This window comes from Amblyomma maculatum, chromosome 1 (genome assembly GCF_055883805.1).
Source record: "Amblyomma maculatum isolate TAMU_Amacu chromosome 1, ASM5588380v1, whole genome shotgun sequence".
Lineage (NCBI taxonomy): Eukaryota > Metazoa > Arthropoda > Arachnida > Ixodida > Ixodidae > Amblyomma > Amblyomma maculatum.
The window spans coordinates 254,899,067-254,925,001 of record NC_139344.1 but is presented as its reverse complement, the minus strand read 5'-3'; the positions used below and the strand labels follow the sequence as shown (position 1 = coordinate 254,925,001).

Genomic DNA, 25,935 nt, shown 5'->3' with positions numbered 1-25,935 from the left:
TTCACCGCACTATAATGGCTTTCGCCTCATCACACTTTAGGGGTCCAAAGTGCCCTCTAGAATTTTTATTGCAGTCTGTCACTTTCTTTGACCTTTAAAGTAGCCCTACAGGTAGTTCATTATTTTATTCTGAAAGTAGCCGCTTGTACTGCTCTAGAGATTGATGTAGGGAATAATTGGTGACTCATTCAGTCATAAAGGCTGCCTCGCTCTCACGTCTTCAAGGTGGAGCTGTATCCAACCGCTATGTATACTTGACAACCATGCTTGTATCTAAGGCGTGTTCTGTGAATTACAATGCTGCATCGTTGTGTGCTTAAAATTTAAGGCGCATTTACAGTGTGGAGAAGTGTTTTTGGAAGATGCGAAGTATGTTTTGTGCAGTGTGTGCTTGAATAGGCATCATCATACCTGGTTTCACACAGCGCTGTCTTCGGGATACTTGTTTGCAGGTGGGTATACAAAAGCAATTGTTATATGGTACCCTGTTACTGTTCCTGTGCTGGAGCTTTGAATTGGCGCTCTGTGGGAATGAACCGGTAGTGGAACAATGCCGACACCTCACATGACACTTCATCCTTGTAATGTTGTTATTATACAAAGATCAGTTTTGGAAATAGGTATTTAATGTATAAAGAGAGCCTGCCAGGTAATGTCTTTTTTTCATTGTTTTGTAAAGACCTAGAGGTGCTCTTGCATATTTACTAAAACTATAAGTGCTCGTCATGAACAAAGCAGCCAATGTATCCCTTGTATAATAAGCAAGTGTAGCACTTTCCGGTTTTTATTTTTGAGAATTCTATGCACTCTTTGTTGTTTATGCTGGCATGTTTTGTATTTTTAGCTAATAGTATTTTGTATGTATGACTTTTATATACTATTTGGTTTTCACTGATATCCTGTTGGTAGGCCATATGGGAGTAATGTTTATCTCAGAATTTTTTTAATATAGGGCAGTAAGTATATGTAGCAGATATTAATACAGAAGTAATGATAGGAGAAGTGGTTCATGCTTAAGCAAGTTATAATGTAACATGTATTGAAGTGCTTGAGATAAATACTTGCATCAGGAGAAGGGTATATTTAGCTATATAAAATAAGATTTTTTTCTTAGTTTCCTCTGCACTTTAAGGGGGAGCAACACACCAGATGGTCCACATGCTGAAGGCAGCCATATAAGCTGTGGTGTTGCTGTGGGTTCGGATGGGGTCGGATTGATTGGGCAAGACTTGAATGATACGAAGTTCAATGTATGAACATGCAATGATTAGAGAAAAACTAGAAAACAGTCCACAACTGAATGACTCTACGGTCACAAAGTCAGGTCAAGAAGTCAGAAAGATGACTCGGAGGCTTTCTGTTTCTCTTTGGGCAGTGTCGTTCACTGGAGAACTCTGGTGCAAAGCAGGTGATGCAGGATCTGGCACTGTGGTATGGCTATCCACATTAGGTGGTGGATGTATGTTATCGCAGTCAAATGGTTGTGGTTTTCTTGCTGGTGCTTTCGTAAGGCCGGAGGCATCTTTGAAAAAGATTGATTTGTGCGCTATTACTACATTTCCTCTCGATGCCTTGATTTGTGATCCATGACTGCCGAGAATAGTGTAATGGTTTGGATCCTAGTATGGAGTGAACTTGTCATGCTTGTCTTGCTTGCACTATGCTCTGACCGACAAAGAAGCGGTGAGGTTGGGTATGCATGTGTGCATCTGCGTGACATATGTTATTTGCCTTTATCTTCAGCAGGGCTGTGCTTTCAAGCCTGTTAAGTCTCTTGTTTATGAAGGAGCTTCAGTGTAGTGGGCCAGGTTTCTCATTGGTCTACTGAACAGTAGTTCATGTGGTTCTTTTCTTTTGTCAGGTGTTTTGCATACCTGTAGGCCATCAAAAAAGTGTCATTCTAATTTCCAATCGGTGTTCTCAAGCCGACTCGTGTGAATATGCTTCTTCAATGTTCTCATGAACCGTTCATCTTCGCCATTAGCTTGAGGCCATAAAAGTGTGATCTGATGGTGTTGAAAATCCAACTCTTTTGAGAATGAAGCAAACTCTTTGCCTTGGAATGGTGGCCCGTTGTCAGTCTTTGCCGGTGCCGGGATTTCAAACTGACAAAATAGTTGTCGCAGGGAGGAGAGCACAGTGTTTGCACTTGTGCAGTGTATGACTTGTACTACAAGGTATCGTGGGAAGACATCTACAGTCAAAACTCTAACAAAACCCGATTTAACGGAAGTCCACCATAGCGTATTTCCCTTCTGGGAAAGTGACCACAAGAGTCAACTGACACTTCTTCCCAGGTACCATGGGGTGGTTCAGTGATGGAAAGTGGTGCTTGCTTATCTTGGGGAACAGCTGCTGACAAGATAGGCAGCTTTTGATCAGTGTTTACAAGGTTGTCCATGCCTGGAAACCATACCTTTTCTTTCAATATTTTTGTCGATCCCTTTATGACATTTGTGAGCGAGCAGCACTGCTTGCTTTGGCAGGCTCATGGGAAGAACTAGGCACGTTCCTTGAAGGACGATGCCCTCGGATGTTGTGAGTTCAGTTTTATCGATGAAAATAGCTTCAGTTCAGCTAACAGCCAGCTATTGAGTGTGGGGTGCTGGATAGCTCTTGTAAGTAGCTGTAGCTGTTGGTCTGCTGTAGTTTTCATCGGCGACTTCTTGAACCGAGAAGACCTCTGGAATGCTGTGGCGCTGGAGAAAGCTAACATACTCATTTGGCGCTTTGTCGATGTGGGCATGTATTTTCCATCTCAGGAATTGGATGTCTGGCAAGGTAATTGGAAGGGTCGCTACTTCCTGCAGTGTGCTGTACGTCAAACTTGTACTGCAGAATGCGTAGAACTAGGCACTTTATGCTGGAGGATGGTGATGATCTCTGGTTTCCCAGTATGCTCACTAATGGAAGTGAATTCCACAAAGATAAAGGCAAAAGTGTTCCATAGCCCACACATCTGCGAGCATCTCTCATTCTATTTGGGAAAGCGGCTTTCAACTCGTGTAAGGGCTCTACTTGCATAAGCTATCACTGCAGTTTGTTCACTGACGCTGTGTGAGGATAGCACCCAGTCCACGTGGACTTGCATCTCCCGCCAGTTCTGTCTGGATGGGTCAAAGTGAGCAAGCGTGGAGGTGTCTGACATGACTTGCTTTAAGCTCTCAAAAGCACTTTGCTGTCGTTCTGTCCATTCCCATAAGCATTCTTCAATGTCAGTTTGTGTAAAGGTTGCTCGCAGCATTCTTCAATGTTACTTCGAGTAAACGTTGCATGAGGTCAGCAAGAGTTTTGAGAAATCTGCTCGGGTAGTTGATCATTCCTAGCAAGCTCTTTACTTCTTGTGAGCACTCCGGTGTTTTGATTTCAGGGTGTCTACCAACCGGGAAAACTGGTAATTCTCGGGGAATTTGGATAATCTGGAAAAACTCATGGAATTTGTGCATATATCAGGGATAATTAGTTGCTGTTCTATTTAAAGGGTACTAAACTCTTGATAAAAATGGATTGGTATTGCACGGGTTATACAATACAGCATAACGCATCCTCTTCTGAGTGACTGCCAGTCGCCCGCATTTTGCTGCCAAGGGTGCCATCCCTGTTAGACGGCAAAAAGAGCTGCAGCACCATAGGCACTTCGAATTTCGAAGAGTATTGACACTTAGAACTCTGTTCTGGCTTACGGCAGAGCATGCGCAATACGTGCGCATGCTCTATTTCACAGCCACGAGCCTCCTCTAGTTTTTGCGACGCTTCTAGTTTACAATGAGAGCAATGCAATCTTCAAATGAAGTCTTCCTCCTAGCACATCGCCTTGATGGAAGCGTCCATGTTTGCTGGCGGTGGTGCACTCACATGACACAGGCGGCACAGCTTTCGGAAGTTGGAGTTCGCAGGGGAGTACAGTTTCATGCCTTGTTGTGATCTGCTGACACTGCTGGAGCAACAAATTTTGTTGGTACACAGCTGCGCCGTTCTGAACAGACTTTGTTTTAATGACTGTTGTAGTACTAGTGCCACATGCAAGCTTTATGTGACATAAAGCATGATGGCCTTCAAGTGCACTTTCGTTCAGGACTGGACGAATCTGAAAATTGCGAGTTTGCAGCCTGGATTAGGCTCGTTAGAAGTAATGTGAACGTGGCATACTGTGCACTGTGCAGAAGCAGTACTCGCTCAGCAACATGGGAAGAGCGGTGACAAGTCACTCTGAAAGTAAGAAGCACCGACTGGCCATAACGGGAGCTGGGACACCCTCTGTAGCTTCATTTTTGACACTGCCAGCCTCCGTCAGTGCTGTCAGTTTCTGCGCACCTTCAAGTGCTTTGACTACAGCAATGAACGTCGGCTCAGCAACATGGGAAGAGCGGTGACAAGTCACTCTGAAAGTAAGAAGCACCGACTGGCCATAACGGGAGCTGGGACGCCCTCTGTAGCTTCATTTTTGACACTGCCAGCCTCCGTCAGTGCTGTCAGTTTCTGCGCACCTTCAAGTGCTTTGACTACAGCAATGAACGTCGGCCACGCAGCAAAGGATATCTTTCAGCATGACTTAGAAGTCATAAATTAGCGTGGTATGGTGTCTGAATGCTGTTATGACACACACTTTACTGCAGGCTAACGCAGCATCGGCTTCTTAGTTCCCTTTTAGGTTCCCATCATTGGGTATAGCCAAAAAAGTGCAGCTTGGGAAAGACGAGGTAGGATATAGTAATGGCCTCACACTTTTTTTTTTTTTTAAATAGAACCTCATGTCTGGAAGAGAGCCAAGCCTCCCACATCGTCGTAGCGTTTGACGAATCATTGAGCAAAGTTGCGCAAAAAGAGCATATAGGCACCGTGCAGAAACCCAGGGGGCAGCACTCGCGGCGAACAGGCAGCGCCACGAGTGAGCGCCGGAACAGTTTGATAGGGAGACGCGCGGCCGCCTGGGCAGGGCGCGCGGTTGAAAAAGGCGGCCTGCGCAGCTAAATGGTAGCAGTTTCAGCCAGCTCGAGCGACGTAGCGAAGCACAAACAATGCGTGAGCCACACGACACAAGACGCAGAGACAGGGACGAGCCCTGGCCGCCCGTTGGGCGTTTATTTCTAGGCTAGAAACACTCGAAACAGAGGAAGACAGGAGAAGAGCGCGCAGTTGGAAAAGGCCAAGCAAAAAACGAAGGGGGTAGGAGGGTGGGGGGTGTAAAAAACACTGTAAAAATGTAGCAAAATACAAAAAAAAAAATTTGTGGCGAACGCCCCTCCTCCCAAGTGTGGTACAGGTTCACAAAGGCCAGCTCGAATGCTCCAAGCGGGGGTGGGTGAGAAAAAAAAAAAAAAAGCTGCGGGGAATCGAGCGGCCGAGAAGGACGGAACGAGTATGGGAGAAGAATAGGAATGAATGAAGCTGTAGTCGGAGAAGAGAAAAAAGCCTAAAAAATAAAAAGCGACAAGCCTGAAAACTCGAGAACGCGATTACGGGGGCCTGAAAATGCCGCAGGCACTTATATTACGCAGACAGCTTTTGAAGAGCTTTAGCTGTTTTCTGGTGAGGCAGTTGCCACTTTTCTCGACGATAAAGGAAAGGATGGCAGATAGCACGCGGTCTCTGATACAGTGACACAGCTATGAGAATGAAAACTCCCTTACAGCACTGCACAAACGCTCTACAGTTTCCAATACACATGCATGTCTTCCTCTCTGTCACATGTCAGAATTGTAGCATGCTTAATTTTCTTTTTCATCGAAAGAACGCCCTGCCTCATCCCGACTTGAATGCTAGTTTTCTTTCGTTTGTTTTTTTAACGATCCTTAATGCCTCTTTAACAGTACTTTCAAGTCCTCTGCCACAAAATTAAGTTTTGACAGGGGAAGGTAACAGGTGGCAGTCAGCCGCTCAACAACTTGTTTGGAGCAGGATGGCAAGTAATGAATGCCAGATCTGTTCAGAGCGTCCACAAGTAAGTAAAAAAAAATACATTCATTTTTTTTTACTTATTTACTACTACAGTCTCGATTGAGCAGTATCGCATGAGAAACAGCTTATCATTCGAGGTTCAACTGCTCAGTAGACATGGAAATGTCATTAACACAACTAAATGAATAAAGCGTATGGAATGACATCTCCTGAATCACATCTACAGAGGAGGACGAAGCGGACAGCGAAGGAAAAGAAAAAAAGGAACGAGCTGAGAGGGAGGAAAAAAATAATGAAAGCAAGCAAGCAAGCAAAAAAAAAGTTGGCAAGGTAAATTCGTGAAACTAATGCGCAAGACATAGTAAATGCGCCATTAAAACGCTCCATTCCTGTTGATTACTCTCTGCATTGTACTGGTGCTTATGCAAGCTATTGTAGACAGGGAAATATTGACCACAGGAGAGCATACATAAAAATTATGCAATGAACAACTGCATTCACGAGCGCGGCCCACTGGGCGCGCACGGCGGTCCCAGTAGCACTGATGCGAGTTGCCCAATTTCTTTAAATATATATATATTTTTTTTGCAGGTTGAGAAAGGATGCTAATGCAGGTGAAGGTATAGTGTGTCCTCTTTCGAAAAAAATGCTTCGCGGTAAATCTGGACGCGGCAATACCTGGGCATGATTGCCAGCTCACTGCTCGTTGGAAGGCAGCGATTCGCACTTAGCGTCTCTTCGTGTCGTAAAGCTTATTCGGTGACGCGAAAAATATGTTATCAGGCCAGTGAAAATGTGTGCAACAGCAGCAATGCAAGGACTGCAACCTAGGAATTCATTTGTAACCATAGAATGCCTCGAATCGAAAGAACGAACGGCGAATGCGCACCACGCACAACAGATCCGCCGCGTCTCCGCTGCACGGCCAAGCGCACGTCTCCCTACCAAACTGTTCTTCCTGCCGCGAGGGGCGCGCGCGTCGCACTGAGAGTTACTCCTGCACGGTGCCTATAGACGTGTTAGTCCATTTTTGGCCTGACGCACAGTAGAGTGTGAAAATGCACTACCTAATGTCATGCTTTGTGGGGTGCACATGAGCTGAAGAATTGGCGTTCACTTTTAAATGTGCCACAGAATAGGCTAAACGTAAACCCTAAAATTTCTCTGAAATCAAGCAAGAATGTTGTGAACAGCGGCTTCAAAACTGGACACCTGGCAAATGCGTACCTGCCAGAAACTCTGAATATGTACGCATAACTGGGATCAACATTTACCCCTTGAAGTTTTGCGCTGTGCGGTGGCTCAAAAATGTTCATTTAATCTCAACGGCTATTGGGATTCTGCTGTACCATGTCAAAACAAGAACAACCGACCGGCCAGTGCTAGTTACTTACTGCGTAGTTGAAACAGCCATTCCCGATTCGCTGCTGTCTCCAAAGCTAACCTTTATGCTTGGCATCACGGAGAAACATCAGCCATTCTTGGCTCAGTTCCAGACCGATTCGCCTATTATTCTATTTCTTGGCGAAGCACTAAAGAACCTTGGCCGATCTTTAATGACTAGAATAGTAAAGAAAGAAGTGATAATGGTGGCAAACAGTCTGTTGGAAGTTGATGAAAGGGGACATGGACCTAACTGTGAACGTTGTTGCAACACCTAAGCTTCACCTACGCTTTGCTATGAAGAATGCACTCCGAAAGGCCCCAAAAGTTCAGATTTGGCTGCCCTTGGATCCAGAAAAGACTGCGCCGCTTTCGTGAAGGACTGTGCCAAAAAGATGCGGAGAGGTCGCCTTTGATGTTCAGCCTGACGAGGAAATGATGTCTGGACCCCGCGTGCATGCTAATTCCCGATCTGGGGGAAGGCGTCTAACTGATGCACTCTAAATTGTAACAGATCACCAGTGGATGACTGGAACAGAAGCTGGTTGGGCTATGTGGTCCTACAAGCATTTATTCTTCCTAGTCTTGATGCAAGCAGCATTGAAAATTTTTGACAGGAGCACGCATCGGCTGGATGCCCGTTGGGCAGGCGTCTGTGGTACAAACAAGGAACTGTTCACATTTGGGAAGGTGGTTCACTCTTTTGCACTGCAGTGCATCTGTTGAGCGTGGCTTTTCTATTCACAAAGAATATCTCTTGTTGAAAATCAGAAGGAGCAATCTTTGGTCGTTGGGTCGCCCAAGGAGTTGTCTATGATGTGTTGTTGGGTAGAGGAGTTGCAAGTGTGTCGTTGACTAAGAGGATGCTCCAAACGGTCCGTGGAGCAAGTGCATGGTGGAAAAAATAGCTTGAGAATACAAGGACAGAAAGGGCTAATGCACTGAGGAAGGAACGGGAAAGGAAGTGTGCTGCCGTTTCTGTGAAAGACCTTGAGCTCAAAAAACTTGGCAGACGCCAAGTTGCAAGTGTCCCTCATCCAAGTGGAAATAGTCTCTCTCATGTGGTGAAACAACACTGAGGCGTTATGCGCAGACTGAAAGCGTGTGAGAATGGTTGAGGTTGAATTTCCTGTGTTTCATTGTTGTCTATCGCTCTTTCATTTCTATAATCTCGCTCGTCTGAATGGACATATCTATGGTTGTTGAGAATCTCACTTGTGACGCTAAAGTTCGGGGCCTATGCCAGTGCAGTTACTACCATTACAGAGAAATATCTCAAATTCGAAAATTTTTGTTCTTGCATGCATATTTCTTTTATTTCGCATTGAAAAATGTGATTTCATTTGCAGTTGATTGCAGCATTTGTTTCAAAGATAGTCGATTTGTTATGCATTTTACTAATGCCTGCCTTCTATTTTATCTTCAATGAAATCAATGTTACTCTGAGTCAAAGTGGATTATATATATTTTTTTTTTATTTTTTAACATGCTTACTGGAGAGTTATAGCACCAGGCGGCATTCTGTCACTGTTTTAACATAAAAAAGTAGTGTCACTCGGGGAAATCCTGGAAAACTCTGGGAATCTGGACACATCAACTTGGTAGACACCCTGAATTTGTAGGAAAGCTGCAATTTCCTTGGGATCACAACGAACTCCATCAGATGAAAAAAATAAGTCCAAAGAAATTCAGTTCTCGATAAAAGTGGCATTTCTTTTCATTGAGTGTCAATCCAGCTTCTTGGAGTAGCTGCAGAACTGCTTGCAAGGATGTGTCATGCTCATGTTTTGTTTCACCGAAGACAAGAATGTCCTCACTAAAATTCAAGACATTGGGAATATCATTGAGCACTTGGTGGATGGTGTTCTGAGAGATTTCGGCCGCACTGCTGATGCCAAAGTTTAGGCGTTTGTAGCAAAACAGGCCAACATGTGTCAGGAACATTGTGAGCTGTCTCGAAGCAGCATCAAGTTCCAACTGATATCCATTCTTCGGGTCAAGGTTGGAGAATACTGTGGCTCCATTTAAGGCAACAAAGTTGTCATCTGCTATTAGACACAAATGTAGTTCACATTGAATGGCAGTGCTCACAACATGCATGGCAATGCACATTCGGATTTCATTAGGCTGGTGTGGTTTAATTTTCTTTCCACTTGTGATGTATGGATGCGAGAGCTGGACTGTGAAGAAGGCTGACCGCTGAAGAATTGACGCATTTGAATTGTGGTGTTGGTGGAGACTCTTGAGAGTTCCTTGGATGGCCAGAAGATCAAATCAGTCGATATTGTCGACCATAAACCCTGACTGCTCATTGGAGGGCCAAATTTCAAAGTTAAAGCTCAGCTACTTTGGTCATCTGATGAGAAGAGAGGAGTCGCTGGAGAAAGATTTGATGTTGGGAAAGGTTGAGGGTCACCGGAGAAGGGGTAGGCAGCGAACGCGATGTTTAGATGGCATCCTCGAGGCGCTGCAGATGAAGCTATGTGATATTAGGAAGATAGTGAGAGACCGGAATGCGTGGCGTGATATGGTCCATAGGGTCACGAAGAGTCGGACACAACTGAACGACTGAACTGAACTGAACTGATGTGGTTTAGGCACAATAACCACAGGGAACACCCATGGTGTAGGTCTTATGGCTGGTTCAATGACATCTTTTGGCAGGAGGCATTCCAGTTCTTTTTCTTTCCTGGCCTTTGAGCTTTTAAATTCCACTGAACAACTTGGGGAATGTTTTCACGGTTGACTTGTCAGCTGAATGCTCGTCAGTTTGGTATCTGATTTGGACGATCCCCAGGTTTGATGCTGTGAAGCTTAAGAGTGGTTCACAGTTTTCTGGAATGACGAGTATGTCTTCTTTGACGCGCTCCTCTTTGTATATCATTGCGACAGAGACTTTTCCTAGAAGTTCAAGCGGAGACGTTGCTTTGTATGGGAACACTTTGATGAATGTTTTCTGGAGACTCGCATCTAGGAAAAAGCTCTTGGAAGTCATGTTCGCTAACAATGGACACAGTTGCACCTGTGTCGACTACAAAAGTGACATTCACACTGTTGACAGGGACAACAGCTTTTGGACATGAGCTAGCTTGAGAGGAGGTTGCCAACAAAAATGTGCTCTTCACTGCATGCATGAACTAGAGTAATAGGTGGCTGCAAGCTATCAAGTATATGAGCTTTATTTACTGCACACTGCCTGTGATTTTCTGCGGGGATGATTGCTGTAATCCACTGCAGTAATCTACTGCTTGGACAGTTTTTTTTTCATTGAACGGAAAAATTGTGCAAAGTGACCAACCTTGTTGCATGTCTTGCCCTATGCAGCACAACTTGATCGTATGCCTTGGTGAGGCCACTTGCTGCTGCAGTTTCGACAGTCTGCTGATGAGTGTAACCCGTTAATAATTAGAGGATTACTAACGATGCACCCTTAATGGTGCGCACACTCCCAGACACCCTTAGAGTGAGTGGGGGTAGCTGTTCTGGTCGCAAAGAGGAGATGCCGTCGACTTGCATGGCAAGCTCAGCGCCGGAATTCAACTACCTTGTAGTGACAGAAGGGGGTGGCCATTTGGTGCCCAGCTTTTGCCGGTTCAAGTCAGAGTAAGGGTCGGAGTCAGAAGTAACAAACAAAACAAACTTTATGCACAGCAAGAGACGATAAAGAAAAATGCACATGAGCACTAAAAATGCACAGACGAGAGGTTCGCAGAAAACAATGCTAAGCATGCAACTGAAGAGGTATTCAGTAACACAGAGGCTTTACAGCACAGAACAATACACAGGAGAGTCGCATAAACAAACACCAAATTGTTCACTGGCACTGTTGCAGACCGACGCCATGCAAGACAAGCGCCGCTTCCTCGCAGATCTGTGGGCTTGGCAGCAGCGGGTGAACCCCGGGAGTCGAGCAGTAGCACTTGCGAACACTCCGCAATACTAGCTCACACACTGACTGACTGACGGACACAAGCAACGCGACCTCCATAAATAGGGCGCACCGCTTCTGTCTGTTAAGATGCGCCAAGGCTAGTGCGCACACACACTTAGCTTCGCATGTTGAAGCATTCCCTTTTTCTCCCACCGAGCCGCGCGTCGTCATTGGTTAAGCCCCTTGGAACCTTCTGGAGACGGCTCGCATCTTCTGGACTGCTGAATCACCGTCATCGCAGGCAGATGAGAGAGGGTGACACCGATGCGTACATGGCTACGCGCTCTCTCGCACGGAAAGGGAGGCTTTTCTTGAAAGTCGTTGAACCTTCGATGCGATGCCGCGCAGGCTTCACGCCACACCGGCCTAATAAAAATGTGCACCGATTTCGTGACAATGAGACACTAAGTCATTGCGGTTTTAAGATCTGTCATGGCATTGGTCGTCCACTTCTTTAGTGTTGGCGATAGTGCTGTCCTTCCTTGAGCACTACGAGCACTGTCGCATCTTTGTCGACATTCTTTGCGATTTCGTACACATCATGTTCGATGTCCTCGAGCATTCTTCCTTGCTGAGCTTCCTGATCTGTATATTCATCTAAACTCACAACCACGATTGAAAACTGCTGAAATGTGTAAACAATTGGAATGAACGCGTTGCTTCCAGTTGTCTTGGCTCTAATTGTAGGCTTTAAGCGCTAACTGCATGAGGCGGCAATTCGCATCGCTGTGCGACAGTGTCACGCGGTGGGCTGAGAGCTGCCAAAGCATTGCCGCTCGTCGCTATCGCTCGGTTTCTGGGTTTTTAGAAAATGTCACGTTGCTTGGGAGTGGCTTGCAAGACAACCAATCATAGAAGGCATTGGGGTGCTCAACTTCCTTTCTGGCCTTTTTTTTTTCTTTTTTGCGGGTGCAGTTTGTTTTTCTAGTATAGTTTAGGCGAAGAACCTGGTGCCTGCAGACTCACTTTGTCTGATACGTGTATATATGAGCGCATCGAGACAATTCAGTAAAAGCTTGAAAGGGTAGTAAAAGGCAAAAGAAAGGCTAGTGTGGCTAGATATTAATTTTCGAAAGGAGCAGGAGAAGTCGCTGCTTGCAATGCATGTCGGCATAGCAGTGTAGTATCACACTGCTGCTCTGTGACCCCTCAAAATGCGATGCGTTGCAAGAAATTTCATGTGTTTGATCGTAATTGATGCTGTTTAGTGTTAGAAACTGGATATAGCATGATTGCACTTCTCTTGACTGAATGACGAGGTGGCGATACCAAGCAACACTGAAAATGCGTCTCTGGCGCTGAGCCCCATCGCTTCGTGCAGTGCGCACCAGCGGCAACGACAGGCGTTGGTGGTGGCGGCGTTGCGCGATGGATCACTAGGGGTTGTCACCTCATGCGGTTACTGCTTTATCATGCGATCTCTATAAATGAGGGACTTTATAACTTACATTTTGTGAAAATATAGGCTAATTGCAAAGAGCAAGGCTCTCCTGCTTATATAGGAGCATGTTTAAGTAGTGTTTCGTGACCAACTGGCTTGTTGGTTCCATTGATGCATAAGTGCATCTTGATGCTTGTGCATGCATTTATTGCACCTCCTGATTTCTTGTACACAGCATTTAGTGAACATTAAAATGCGTAATAAAGTGATTATTCAAGCCACGTAGAAATCGAGGAATATTAGGTAAAAAGAAATTGTGTCTGGCATTTTATTAGTGCATGCTGCGTAAATATTGAGCAGTCTGGTTTAAATCTGTCAGGTAAGGTAACATTATAGTAGGCGAGGACGAATCATTTAAGAATTTTATTCAGAAACCCAGACATCCCTGGTTGCAAATCTCGAGAGCAGTTTCAATCCCTGCTACTGACGGCTTGGGTTCTTGCTATAGATATTTTCCTATTGCTGCAGGCTTGCTTATGTCATTAGCTTTTTGCATATGTGATAGAGTGCGTGAAAAATATCGAAGTGAAAATACCATTCTGGCAAAATCAGCCCTGAAGCACTGTCAGATAAGACTGTGCTCTTAAAATGCTTCATTTATTTGCAAAGGCGTCGGCCAGCTGCTTCTGTTTTTTTTGGTCATGGGTGCTGTGGTGCGATTCTTATACTCAGTCAGCAATAACATTACAGTATGATCATGGTGGGCATTGATAAAACTACGGATCACTCCAAATGTGTCCTTCACTGATGGTGGCACTAACGAATTGATTGCAGCTCTGGCTTGAAACAGTTTGCATTGCCACCAAGCAGTCGTGTGTGTGAATGGGGGACTCACCTGGACTCCATATCAATTCGAGCAAAAGCTTTTATTGAAACAAAGCTGTGTGCACTTACAGAAGGGCATAGATTGGTGGCGATATGCTTATTGTGCTGTTAAATAAATCTTAAATATGTTATTAAATCTTGGCAAGAGCTATAGACACTTTTTCCTTCCTTTATCGTGGGTGTGGAGCTAAGTGATGAAACTGGGACTTGTTTCTACAAGTTTCCAAAAAGCTTGCTACTGGAGATAGTGAAACAAAAATTTTAGTGCAAAATTTGAAAGTAATATAAGTAAGTGAAACGCGGTAAATAAAGTATGCCAGGTTAGGCTTCATTCGTGACCTTTTGGGGGTTGTTTTAGAAAGTGAAATGTAGAAAAATACAAAAAACATTTGTCCGAGAAGGATGGAACGAGTGTGGGAGAAGAATAGGAATTAATAAAGCTGGAGTCTAAAAAGAGAAAAAAAGTGCAAAAAAAAGCGACAAGCCTGAAAATTCAAGAACGCGATTACTGGGTCCTGAAAATGCCGCAGGCACTTATATTACGCAGACAGCTTTTGAAGAGCTTTAGCTGTTTTCTGGTGAGGCGGTTGACATTTTTCTTTACGATAAAGGAAAGGATGACAGATGACACGCAGTCTCTGATTCAGCGACACAGCTATGAGAATGGAAACTCCCTTACAGCACGGCACAAGTGATCTACAATTTCTAATACACCTGCATATCCTCCCATCTGTCACATATCAGAATCGTAGCATGCCTAATTTTCTTTTTCGTTGATTTCAACGTCCTGCCTCATCCCGACTTGAATGCGTTTTATTTCGTTTTTTTTTTTTACGATCCTTGTTGCCTCTGTAACGGTACTTTCAAGTCCTCTGCCACAAATTTAAGTTTTGGCAGGGGAAGGTAACAGGTGGCAGACAGCCGCTCGACAACTTGTTTGGAGCAGGATGGCATGTAATGAATGAAAGACCTATTCAGAACTTCCACGAATAAGGAATAAAAAAAAAAAATATATTTTTTTTACTTATTTTTTACTATAGTCTCGATTTAGCAGTATGGCATGAGAAACAGCTTATCATTCGAGGTTCAACAGCTCAGTAGACATCGAAATGTCATTAACACAACTAAATGAATAAAGGGTATGGAAAGGCAGACACTGGGCTTTATGAATCACGTCTACAGAGGAGGGCGAAGTGGACAGCGAAGGACGGCGAGAAAAAAAACAAAAAACGTCAGGCTGGGGGACGGACAAATGAAACCGCCCAAGAGGAGAAGGAAAGTAGCGGCATAAGCGTGGAAGGAAAAGATATGGAATGAAAAATTGGAAGGAGCTTAGAGGAAGGAAAAAAATAATGCAAGTGAGCAAACAAGCAAGCAAGCAAGAAAAAAAAAAACAAAGTTGCGAAGCTAAATTCGCAAGACTATGCGCAAGACAGTAAATGCGTAATTAAAATGCTCCATTCCCTTTGATACTCTCTGCATTTTACTGGTGCTTACGAAAAAGCTATCGTAGACTGGGAAATATAGACCACAGGACAGCTTCAACAAAAATTATGCAGTGAATAACTGCATCCACGATCGCCGCCCACTGGGCGCGCACGGCCATCCCAGTGGCGCAGATGCCTGTGAATTGCCCAATTTCTTTTAATATTTTGTTTTTGCGGATTGAGAAACAATGCTAATGCAGGTGAAGGTATTTTATCCTCTTTCGGGAAAAATGCTTCGCGATAAATCTGGACGCGGCAATACCTGGGCCAGCTCACTGCTCGTTGGACGGCAGCGATCCAAACTTAGCATCGCTTTGCTTCGTAAAGCTTATTCGATGACGTGAAAAATATTTTATCAGGCCAGTGAAAATGTGTGCAACAGCAGAAATTCGGAGACTGCAACCAAGCAATTCATTTGTGACCATAGAATGCTCGAATCGAAAGAACCAACGGCGAATGCGCCCCACAGACAGCAGATCCGCCGCGTCTCCGCTGCACGGCCGGGCACACGTCTCCCTACCAAACTGTTCATCCCGCCGCGAGGGGCGTGCGCGTCGCGCCGCGAGTTACTCCTGCACGGTGCCTATAGCTCATGCTCTGTGTGCTAAGTTACGTGAGTACTATCCAAATATAATGACTTCTCATTAATCTTACTATGATGTAACTTGAGTGATAGATAATAGCGCCAGTCATTAAATTTCAAGCAACTGCAAGCGAAAAGTAATCTACATAGCAATCGTTTCTTAACAGTGATTGTATATGCACAATGTCGTGTGCACCAAACTGGGGCTTGTACACATGACATGGCCTGCAAGAGTGTCAAAAAACACAACAGTTTGCCCAAGGTGAGGGGACCTGACAAAACCGATTATAGCCTGTAATCAGCGGACAAGTCATTTTTCCAGGTAGCCGTGCATTTTGTTCACATTTCCGTACAAGCGTAGGGTAATATTTGGCAAAGCTCCCATTTTCGTCGCGTTATGTTCGCCATAGATTTCTGTCTAAAACGTGTCCTGCAAGATTGTCAAGAAAGCGTACTTTAATTCAAGTAGCATCCCCACGCTTACAATCATAGTTAAAACTTGCAAAATAACTTTAGCATCAGGCTTTGTCATACCTACAGGATTGCTCATTCCCAAAACCATGCGCACTCCGTGTGTGATCTTTCTCTTGTTTATTTTTGTCGCCGATCCGCCCATGTAGATAGCTCTCTCGTTTGCACGGGTGACACTAGTCTTCCCCCACTCCCCTCCTTGTTTGGAAGGTGCATCGTGCCAAGTGCACATTGGGCATTACTGAAAGGTTAAAGCGGCAGCAGACTGCAGGGTAGGAATAAGTGGTCCTGTCGCATGATCTGTCGCCGGGAATATTGATGTCGCTCATTACCTGTGCAAATGACCTCACTTCTCTTGTGTCTCCTTTGCTGCGTCTCCTGCTCGACTGCCCTGCTCATCAAACCGGGGATCCACCGGGGATCCTCCTTTCCGCTTTTTCTTGCCATCGTCCTCCCCTCTCCCTCATCACCGCGACACCCGTAATTCCTTTTACCGTGGAAGTCGCCGGCCCACCTGCAGCCCTGCGCTTTTTTCTCAAGCGGCGAGCTCATCAAGAGAGTTTCGCCACTGCCCCATTCGTGGGAAGTGGTCCCACTTGGGAAGCCGCTTCCCTTTGTCGGTGACGGAGAGCATGCAGCGGGCATGCCTGCCTGTGGGTGACGCGCACCTCGAGCCACGACAGCGGTCCAGGCTGTAATGAGCTGTGTGATCAACGGGTCGTTAAACTAGGCTTTGAACGTTGGCCCGAAGGTCACAGCCAAGGGAAGTGGGGATTCTGACCCTTTGTCAACCACTGTAGGGTCATAAAGTATTAACTGTATTTGATTCTTGTTTGAAAGATTGAATGTTTGTAGACACTGGTTGTTATCATTTTAAGGGTGTTTGTTTTGATCAACGTGATGGGTACTGTGCCTTGAACAGGGAATGAAAAATAGGATGGCTTTTCTCCTTTCTTAGGATCCAGTAAAGTGGTGGTCTCAGTATGAAAGCAGGTGTCCAGCCTTGGCAGCAGCAGTGGAAAATACACCTGGCATCCCTGGAAGCAGAGAGAGTGAGTGTTTGCATGTTCCTCTTTTGACTCCGTGGCAGTCCCAAGGATTGGTTTTAGGATACGCAGACAGACTTCCTTATATTATCAAGAAAGAAAGAAGGAGAGGGGGGGGGGCATAAAAAAAAGCACGGTAAAATGTAGAAAAATACAAAAAACATTTGTGGTGAACGTCGCTCCTCCCAAGTGTGGTACAGCAACACAAAGGCAAGCTCGAACGTCTCAAGCTTAAGTGGCTGAGAAAAAAAAAAAAAAAAAAAGAAAAAAAGCTGCAGGGAATCGATCGGCCGGGAAGGATGGAACGAGTGTGGGAGACGAATAGGAATGAATAAAGCTGGAGTCTAAAAAGAGAAAAAAAAAAGGGAAAAAAAAAAAAAGCGAAAAGCCTGAAAACTCAAGAACGCGGTTACCGGGTCCCGAAAATGCCGCAGGCACTTATATTACGCAGACAGCTTTTGAAGAGCTTTAGCTGTTTTCTGGTGAGGCGGTTAACATTTTTCTTTACGATAAAGGAAAGGACGACAGATGACACGCGGTCTCTAATTCAGCGACACAGCTATGAGAATGGAAACTCCCTTACTGCACGGCACAAGCGATCTACAATTTCTAATACACCTGCATGTCTTCCCATCTGTCACATGTCAGAATCGTAGCATGCCTAATTTTCTTTTTCGTTGATTTCAACGTCCTGCCTCATCCCGACTTGAATGTGTTTTATGTCGTTTTATTTTTTAACGATCCTTGTTGCCTCTGTAACGGTACTTTCAAGTCCTCTGCCACAAAATTTAGTTTTGGCAGGGGAAGGTAACAAGTGGCAGTCAGCTGCTCGACAACTTGTTTGGAGCAGGATGGCATGTAATGAATGCAAGATCTATTCATAACATCCACGAATAAGTAAAAAAAAATAACATTGATTTTTTGTTACTTATTTTTTACTATAGTCTCGATTTAGCAGTATGGCATGAGAAACAGCTTATCATTTGAGGTTCAACAGCTCAGTAGACATCGAAATGTCATTAACACAACTAAATGAATAAAGGGTATGGAAAGGCAGACACTGGGCTTTATGAATCACGTCTACAGAGGAGGGCGAAGTGCACAGAGAAGGACGGCGAGAAAACAACAAAAAACGTCAGGCTTGGGGACGGACAAATGAAACCGCCCAAGAGGAGAAGGAAAGTAGCGGCATAAGCGTGGAAGGAAAAGATATGGAATGAAAAATTGGAAGGAGCTTAGAGGAAGGAAAAAAATAATGCAAGTGAGCAAGCATGCAAGCAAGCAAGAAAAAAAAAAAGTTGCGAAGCTAAATTAGCAAGACTAAGCGCAAGACATAGTAAATGCGTATTTAAAATGCTCCATTCCCGTTGATACTCTCTGCATATTACTGGTGCTTACGAAAAAGCTATCGTAGACTGGGAAATATAGACCACAGGACAGCTTCAATAAAAATTATGCAATGAATAACTGCATCCACGAGCGCAGCCCGCTGGGCGCGCACGGCCATTCCAGTGGCGCAGATGCCTATGAATTGCCCAATTTCTTCTAATATTTTGTTTTTGCGGATTGAGAACTGATGCTAATGCAGGTGAAGGTATTTTATCCTCTTTCGGGAAAATTGCTTCACGATAAATCTGGACGTGGCAAAACGTCAGGCTGGGTCATACCTTGAAACAATAAAAAATTCACTGGGTCATAGTAAAAGTCTTAGTTTACAGTCATTCTTTAGCGCTAAGACACATAAACCTGACTGCCAGTTTAGAGTAATTATTTCCGAGAAAGGCACGTGACAAAGCTCTGTTTGATGTTATTTATTGATCTTATATTTCTTAGCCTTGGACGACCAGTTCTAGGAGAAAAAAATTAGATCATGTGATAGTGTTTTGAAGTGCATAAGAAAAAAGGTCTAACTGCCTGCTGGTTTGACGTGAAAGATCTGTACCACTTGCTACCGCATGACGAGTCCTTTTCGTCCACAGAAGATTGTATCGACCGGCCAGTTGTATTGGCGTTCCGGAGCGAAACAGGACTGTCTGTGGCAGGCGTTTTAGAACTGTTACTAACGTATCCAAAATCCGCCTTTTCAACATGGAATCACGAAATCTGCCAGCTAAACAAGGGGCATGCATAGCCTCTCATATTGCACCTGTACTAAGCGATCTTTTAGCGCTAAACAGGAAGCTGAGAAGTCATCTGGAAGAATCAAAGTGTATTCAGTGCTTCCGTCTCGAAGATAATTTTCTAGTCTTGATTGACACTAACATTCGTAAATTTGAAGAAATTATGTTCGACATTCAAGCTATTTTTGAAAAGTGCCTTTATCCACTGTTAACATGTGAATTTCCTTAAGATAACGCGATCAGGTTTCCGGACCTCAAGCTGTAGTTTTCGCCTAGTCATATATCCTGGATGTGCATGTGTGAACCAAGAAACAGTAAACCATTGCTTCAATTTGCATCATCTCATTATAAACTAGTGAAAAAAATTGTCAGGTCTTTATATCATTGCACTTAAAAAATGATGCTTCCATTCAATGAAAAACAGTTGCCATTATTACACCCAACGCCTAGCGAGTCCCGGGTATCCCAAGCAGCTCCTTGTCGCAACAGCGGTATAAATGTGTCGCAAACCCCCGCCTTTACGCTCAATAGAGGCGCGGGATCCCCTTGACGGTTGCCCGTCGATGAGATTTTTGTTGAGACGTCGTGGTTCAATCTTGATGCAACCACTTTACCACACACGTTCTTTTTCCAACAAAACGTTTATTTCCCACGGAGAACTCGAAGAATCGTTCCACAGTGATACATGGTCAAACGCTACACTGACTCAGTTACTGTCACATCATCCTCGTTTCACTGCCCCAGCGTGCCTTTCCTCTTTCCCTAGCTGGAGAGGGGATCGGGACTTCGGACCCATGTTACAACCCTGCCCCCCCCCCCCCCCCCCCCCAGAATGCGCGGTTGCGCATTCTACTGTTCGCCTATCGCCAGAGGGTACACAAGCTGCACCGGCCTTCCGCACAAAGAACCCCTTACATCCTTACTTCGCACGAACGCACATGTATGTAAACAACACACTTTGTATGTATCTAAACAGCACATGCCCTTATTGTTCTTCGCATGTGATGGTCCTGCAAAGTCTATGCCGACCACCTGGAAGGGGTCGCTCGTGTTGTCCGGTCGTCTGGTAGCGTTCATGAAGGAAGGAGAATCGAACGGTGAAGCACTGAAGCGCTGACACATCACACATGCACGCACCACTATTTCAGCTATTCCGTTTTTCGGTGGAAGGTTATCTAACCATCGCGTGACATCTTCGTTAACTGCTAGTTGCGCAATTGACTTCCCTGAGGGGGCAAGTTCACGCTTCCCATTGCAGTGCCTCAGAATCCCCGTAGGGCCTTTTTCGTCCTCTGTCGCTCTCAGAGCGATCGTCTGGGTGCAACACACGTCCGGGAAAAGTGAGCAATTCCTGCCCTGAAGTGCCCATACAAACATGGTTTCGAAGCGATCAAGCCGCCGTTCAGCCGACGAGTTCGTCCTGTCACTGCTCCCTAGTAATGGTCAGATCCGATCAGAATATCAATTTTGCTGTTTTCCGTGTAGGTTGGTCGTTGCCCAGACTCAAGCCTAATTCTTCCATGTTTTCAGGATATTCTCGTCTGGGCAAGGAAGTTCCTGCTCACAGATGGTCAATGTTTCGAGAGCGTCGATCTCATATATTCTGTCATTTTGTCGGCTTCGCAAAATTAGCTTAACTCTTCGAAAGGCGCGTTCTTGCCGGACGCCTTCGAACACACCTACGTTCATTATCTCAGTACTGATCAGCCTGCAGTTGAGCTCCTTCGATAGCTGCTCGGTAATAAAGGAATGCTGGCTACCGGTGTCGAAGATGGTGCGCGACAGTTTTCGTTTCTTTCGATGCTCAGCTGATGCAGTTACTATTTTAAAGCCGAGCTGTCGGTTTCAAGCCACTCTGCGTCGCTTATAGGTTTACCGGCGTTTTATATGATCAGACGCAAATTGTGGTAACATGCCTGCCGCGACACCTACTGCACGATAGCTTAATTTTGCACATTCTGGCAGTGCACATTCTCGGCCTCGCGCGTCGAAAAAATCAGCCGTCTTCGCTTAATAACCGTTTCTTCACTGCTCGGTCGGTCTCAGCAGAGCAGTTTTCAGTTGCATGCTGTTTTTCCGTGCAGATAAAACATTCCGGATTTTTCACTGTGCTATATAAGGCCGCCGCTGACGGCAGTCGAGGCTTAACCGATTCTGGCGGGCTCTTCATTCTCTCATGCGTTAGGTCGCGAGACTTGGGCTTACCAGTGGCGTCGTCAGTCTGATCCCCGCTCGGCCTATCACGGTTCTCGACTTCGATCCGGAGGAATTTAGGAAGTGCTCGCAGCTCTTTCTTATGCACCGACGCTGTTGTCGTCTCGGAGCTGGTGTCAGTGCTATCAATGTCGCCGGTGCCGATACCTACGTCGCTCCAAGACATCATCCTGTTGTACAGCAGGCTTAGATCATTCGGAAGTGCCCGGAGAACAATAGGATGCAGCATTGCGCAGTATGATTCTTTGCTCACACCCAACGCCTTAGCACCTCAGATGTGAGCCTGCAAATTATCATACCAGCGACGTAGAGTTTGGGCATCGCCTGCCAATGACATCTGAGCGGCAGCCATGAGATCCTGCATGTGGGCCTAGATGAGAATGGCTTCGTTTCCATACCGTTTCTTCAGTATCTCCACGGTGTGGCTGTAGCCTTTCGATGTCGGTTGCAGTCCCTCAATAGCAGATGCTCAGTCTCCTGTCAGCGTGGACTTAAAGAAAAGTCTGAATTATTACGAATTGTTGTTTCGAAGAGCTCTCAAAATTGCTGCCAATTTCTTCTTTTGCAGTTAAACTTCACCAGATCCAATTTTCGGAGTCTTATCTTGGCGTTCGTTTCAGTTGTGTTCTGATTTTCACTGAAACTACTGCTGCCTATGCTTATCCTTTAGGAGCTCCGCTTGGCTGCCTGCCTTAGCCTGGCTAGCGATGTGACGATCTTGTCGCCGTATTCTGTGACTGTGGCAAACTCAGCGTTGGCTTCCTGCTCGGGGATCACGGGTTCGATCACGACGTCTAGAGCGTTCAGTTGACATTGAGTCGGCTGTAGACGCTCGATAATTACCACTAGCTCCTCGGCAATTGGTGCGTCCGATTTCATCAAAGCGTCCGTCTCAACAACCAGGCGCGTTGCTTGCATTCGCAGAGCTTTCCTTTTCCTCTTCGAGGTCTCCAGGTCGTTTGAGGCGATCATGGTGGTCAGTTGATGTTCTACGTGTTCCTTTCGCACTCCCGGTCCCGGATTTTGGCACCAGAAAATTGTGTAGTGACAATCAATGACGTTGTGGTTCGATCTTGATGCTGCCGCTTCACCACACACATTCTTTTTTCAACAACACAACGTTATTTCCCATAGAGATCAAAAAAGCGTTCAGCAGCGATACATGGGAAAACTCTACACTGATTCAATCACCGTCACATCACCAGTGTTTCACCATCCCAGCGCGCCTTTCCTCTTTCTCTAGCTGGAGAGGGAAGCGCGCCCTCTCCCTACCGCGCTGTCCTCAAAGCAACCCACTGCTGGGATTATGACAGTTCCCTCTGTCAAGCTGACCACTGTTCCGCGAATTCGGCGTTCGCTTGGCGTCAGGTGTTTTACTTTATTTTTTACTCTGTTTTAACTTGCCCTCGCGTCCGCATCGGCGGGACTTCGGTCCCAAGTTACAACAGTGTGAGGACACAGTTAAAAGTTAGGCCGGCCAACTCGTGAAGTATGTGTGTCTGTGTGTGATTGTGGAATAAGTTCAAGAGGCACTTTCTTTTACAAACAATTGAATATTTATAGATAGTGGTCCAAATTACACTGCATAAAAATAAAAATAAAGAAAATAATACGCCACGACACGATATTCATAAAAGACAACTCGGTAAAGTTATTTATTTCTTTATTTAGATATACTGCAGCCCCATCAGGAGCTGTTGCAGTAGTGGGGAAAAGTACAGCATAATCAACTGTCAACAGCAAGCAAACAGTACAATTAGTTAGCGGTGGTGTCAGGAGTTAGCAGCAATCAAATGATCAATTGCCAAACAGCCAAAGTCATGCAGGATAACAATCAACAACATTACAGTCAAATCTCGATATAACGAATCCCGCGGGACCGCGAAAAATCATTCGTTATTTTGAAATATCGTTGTAATGAAAAAATCTGCGATTATAAGCCAGTGGTCAAACCTAGGTATGAAAATGACTTACCTTGGCAGTAGGCACGTGTGTAGACAAGCAAAACCTCAAGTGAAAGGGTTGCACTAACTCCAAAGCTGATTTATTTGAAGAAATCCATTATTTTCTTCTGCCGCGTGCAGCAAACACGACCGCGCACTACATTACACCACTACAGCACATACACCTTCCGCTTTCCGCAACACCTCATCGCGTGCGTGATTGCACCGAGCGATGAAAGTACAGATGTTGTCCATGTGCAAAAAAGAAAAAAAAAAAAGAAGAAGAGAGAAAAGAAAATCTGAGTTTTTTATGACCCCATCTTCAATGCTCCCTGAGCTTTGAAAATCTTGTCTCGGTCTTTCATAATGATCGCGGCAGTCGATGGGGCAATGCTAGCTGTCTGTAGAGGCCGAATCACTTTTTCCCTGCGTCAATTTCTTGCAGTGAAACCAGCTGCGTTCATATCTTCTGGGCACTTCGCTGGCTAATATCATCGCCAATCTCGCACAAACTTCGCAATAAGATAATCAGTGGCAAAAAAAAAAAATAAATACCGTCCCGCACGCACGAACGACCGAGTCGCGTAGGGCACACAACACAGGAATACAGTGCTCTAGAATATTGGGCAGTGTCTCGTGCGAGGGCGGAGCATGGGCTCTTTTTGCGATGACTGCTGCGCCATCGGCCAGGGGGCGCTTCGTGTAACAGGTGTGCGCAGCGAGCCGTCCGCTGGCTGCGCTGCCGTGAGCGTCGGCTCATCGTATCTGCACTGCGTGGTGCGCTTAATTCGATATTTAATGATTGGTGATCGCCTACTTGCTTAAGAATTTTAACATTTCAACCATAATGCATTGTTCCCCGCGGAGCCAGTCTTGAAAAAAGGCGAACTTGCCGCATTTTTCAAGACTGGCTCCGAGTGGTTTGCTTGAAAGATCATCCAGAATGGCTCGCGATGAAGAAGTTAGCCTCCCTCAGGCGGCAAGTTGCACAAGTCACAGAGTGCAGGTGGAAATGGATCCTGAACCAGTTGCTATTTAGCGCTTGTGTGTATACGTCTTGCCTTTCTTGTCTTCTTGTCTTTTTAGTCAGCGTTTTCGAAACCGATAGCAGCAGCCTGGGACTGCTGCTATCAGTTTCGAAAACGCTGACTAAAAAGTAAAGAAAATATTTCTACTCCCGTTGTATTACCAGCCACATAGTTGATGTAGTCGAAAGTATTAGAAACGGCATCCTTATCTTTTGACTTATTTTTACGCACTTCCACATTTTCTTTGGGCTATCCTTATTTTTTTTCTACAATAAATCTTTTTTTTGAGCTTGGCGACTTGATTTGTTGATTTGCTGAGTTGTATTTTCATTTTCGAATATATGTCACGATCGCGGGACTGACAGTACAGTTAAAACTTGATTTAACGAAGTTGAGGGGAGCCGTGAATTATTTCGTTAAATCGAGAACTTCGTTAAATTGAATGAGGCATTTCTTGGGCACATAATTCAGTACATTCGATTACAGTAAAACCTCGTTAAAACGTACCCGCTTAAACAGTACTTTCGTTTTAAAAGTAGTAAAGTCAAGTCCTCGACTGAGCACCCATTGAACATAATGCATTTTGCATCCGCATAAACCGTACTAGCTTATCGCGGTCGTAACGGTTAGCACGTACCATTTTCACTTTTCGTCGCACTCGCGCGTGACGAATTCACGCCGGTAGCACCGACCCAAAGGACGGTTCGGCTAGCGGCGCAACAATCTTCCCTAAATACCGCCGATGGGACGGCAAGCCACACAGCTAATGACAAATTGGCGCCAAAGTTTGTAATCATACAACTGGCGCAATCTTTGGGGGTCCATATGGTCATCGTCATGACCCCCCGCGCTACTTTCGAGTGGGTAGCGCCAACACCACGACCGGCGCCGCTAGCGCGTATGAAAAGAAACAACAACAATTCTTACTAAAATTCTAATTTTGGGGTGCTGTCTACAAAATAGACCAAAAATTAACACTTTTTCACCTTTATTTCTTGAAAAAAGGTTCGTTAAATCGGGACAAATCACGGAATCGGTTTCGTTATTTCGGGTTAGTCAAAGCATTGAACCCTATGGGTGTCTGAGGGGGAATTAGGATACCTTCGTTAAACCGAGATTTTCGTTAAATCGGGTTTCGTTAAATCGAGTTTTGACTGTAGTGAGGAAATAATTGATTCCTGTTATGTTGCAGCATCCTATCTGTTTTTGTCATTCAGGGTGTATCCTTTCGACGTTTTGCTAAAATGTTTGGTTGAAATGTACCTGCGACAAAGATTGCAATTTTGTTTGATCACGCTTTTAGTGCAATCACGTCTTTACATACCACAAAATGTCTCCTCAATATACTCCATCCAATGTGATGAGCGTAGCCCACAAATTTTCAATGTTTTGGGCTAAATCATGTAGACGATATATAAGACAAGGCTGACCTCATATGTGTGGGCAAGGCTCGTTCTAGATCGGCTTGGCTCTTTTCTGAAATTTCAACCGAATGTGTGCTTCTTTACGCAATTGAAGTGTTAGAAATGAAAATTATTGAGACAACTGGGCGCCTTTTTCCAGAG

At 45.0% G+C, this 25,935-nt stretch overlaps 1 protein-coding gene across 4 annotated transcripts in view; it reads left to right on the top strand.

Moving 5' to 3' along the window:
- Positions 1–25,935, top strand: part of LOC146206269 (uncharacterized) — a 40,845-nt gene that overhangs the window by 6,608 nt on the left and 8,302 nt on the right. For all 4 annotated transcript variants that reach the window (XM_084590888.1, XM_084590887.1, XM_084590889.1 and 1 more), the window contains exon 2: positions 16,978–17,071. Coding sequence is in view for 2 of the 4 variants with exons in the window: in XM_084590889.1 (XP_084447015.1) it covers positions 16,978–17,071 (94 nt within the window). In the remaining 2 variants the exon portion in view is untranslated. The remainder of the gene's footprint in view (positions 1–16,977; positions 17,072–25,935) is intronic.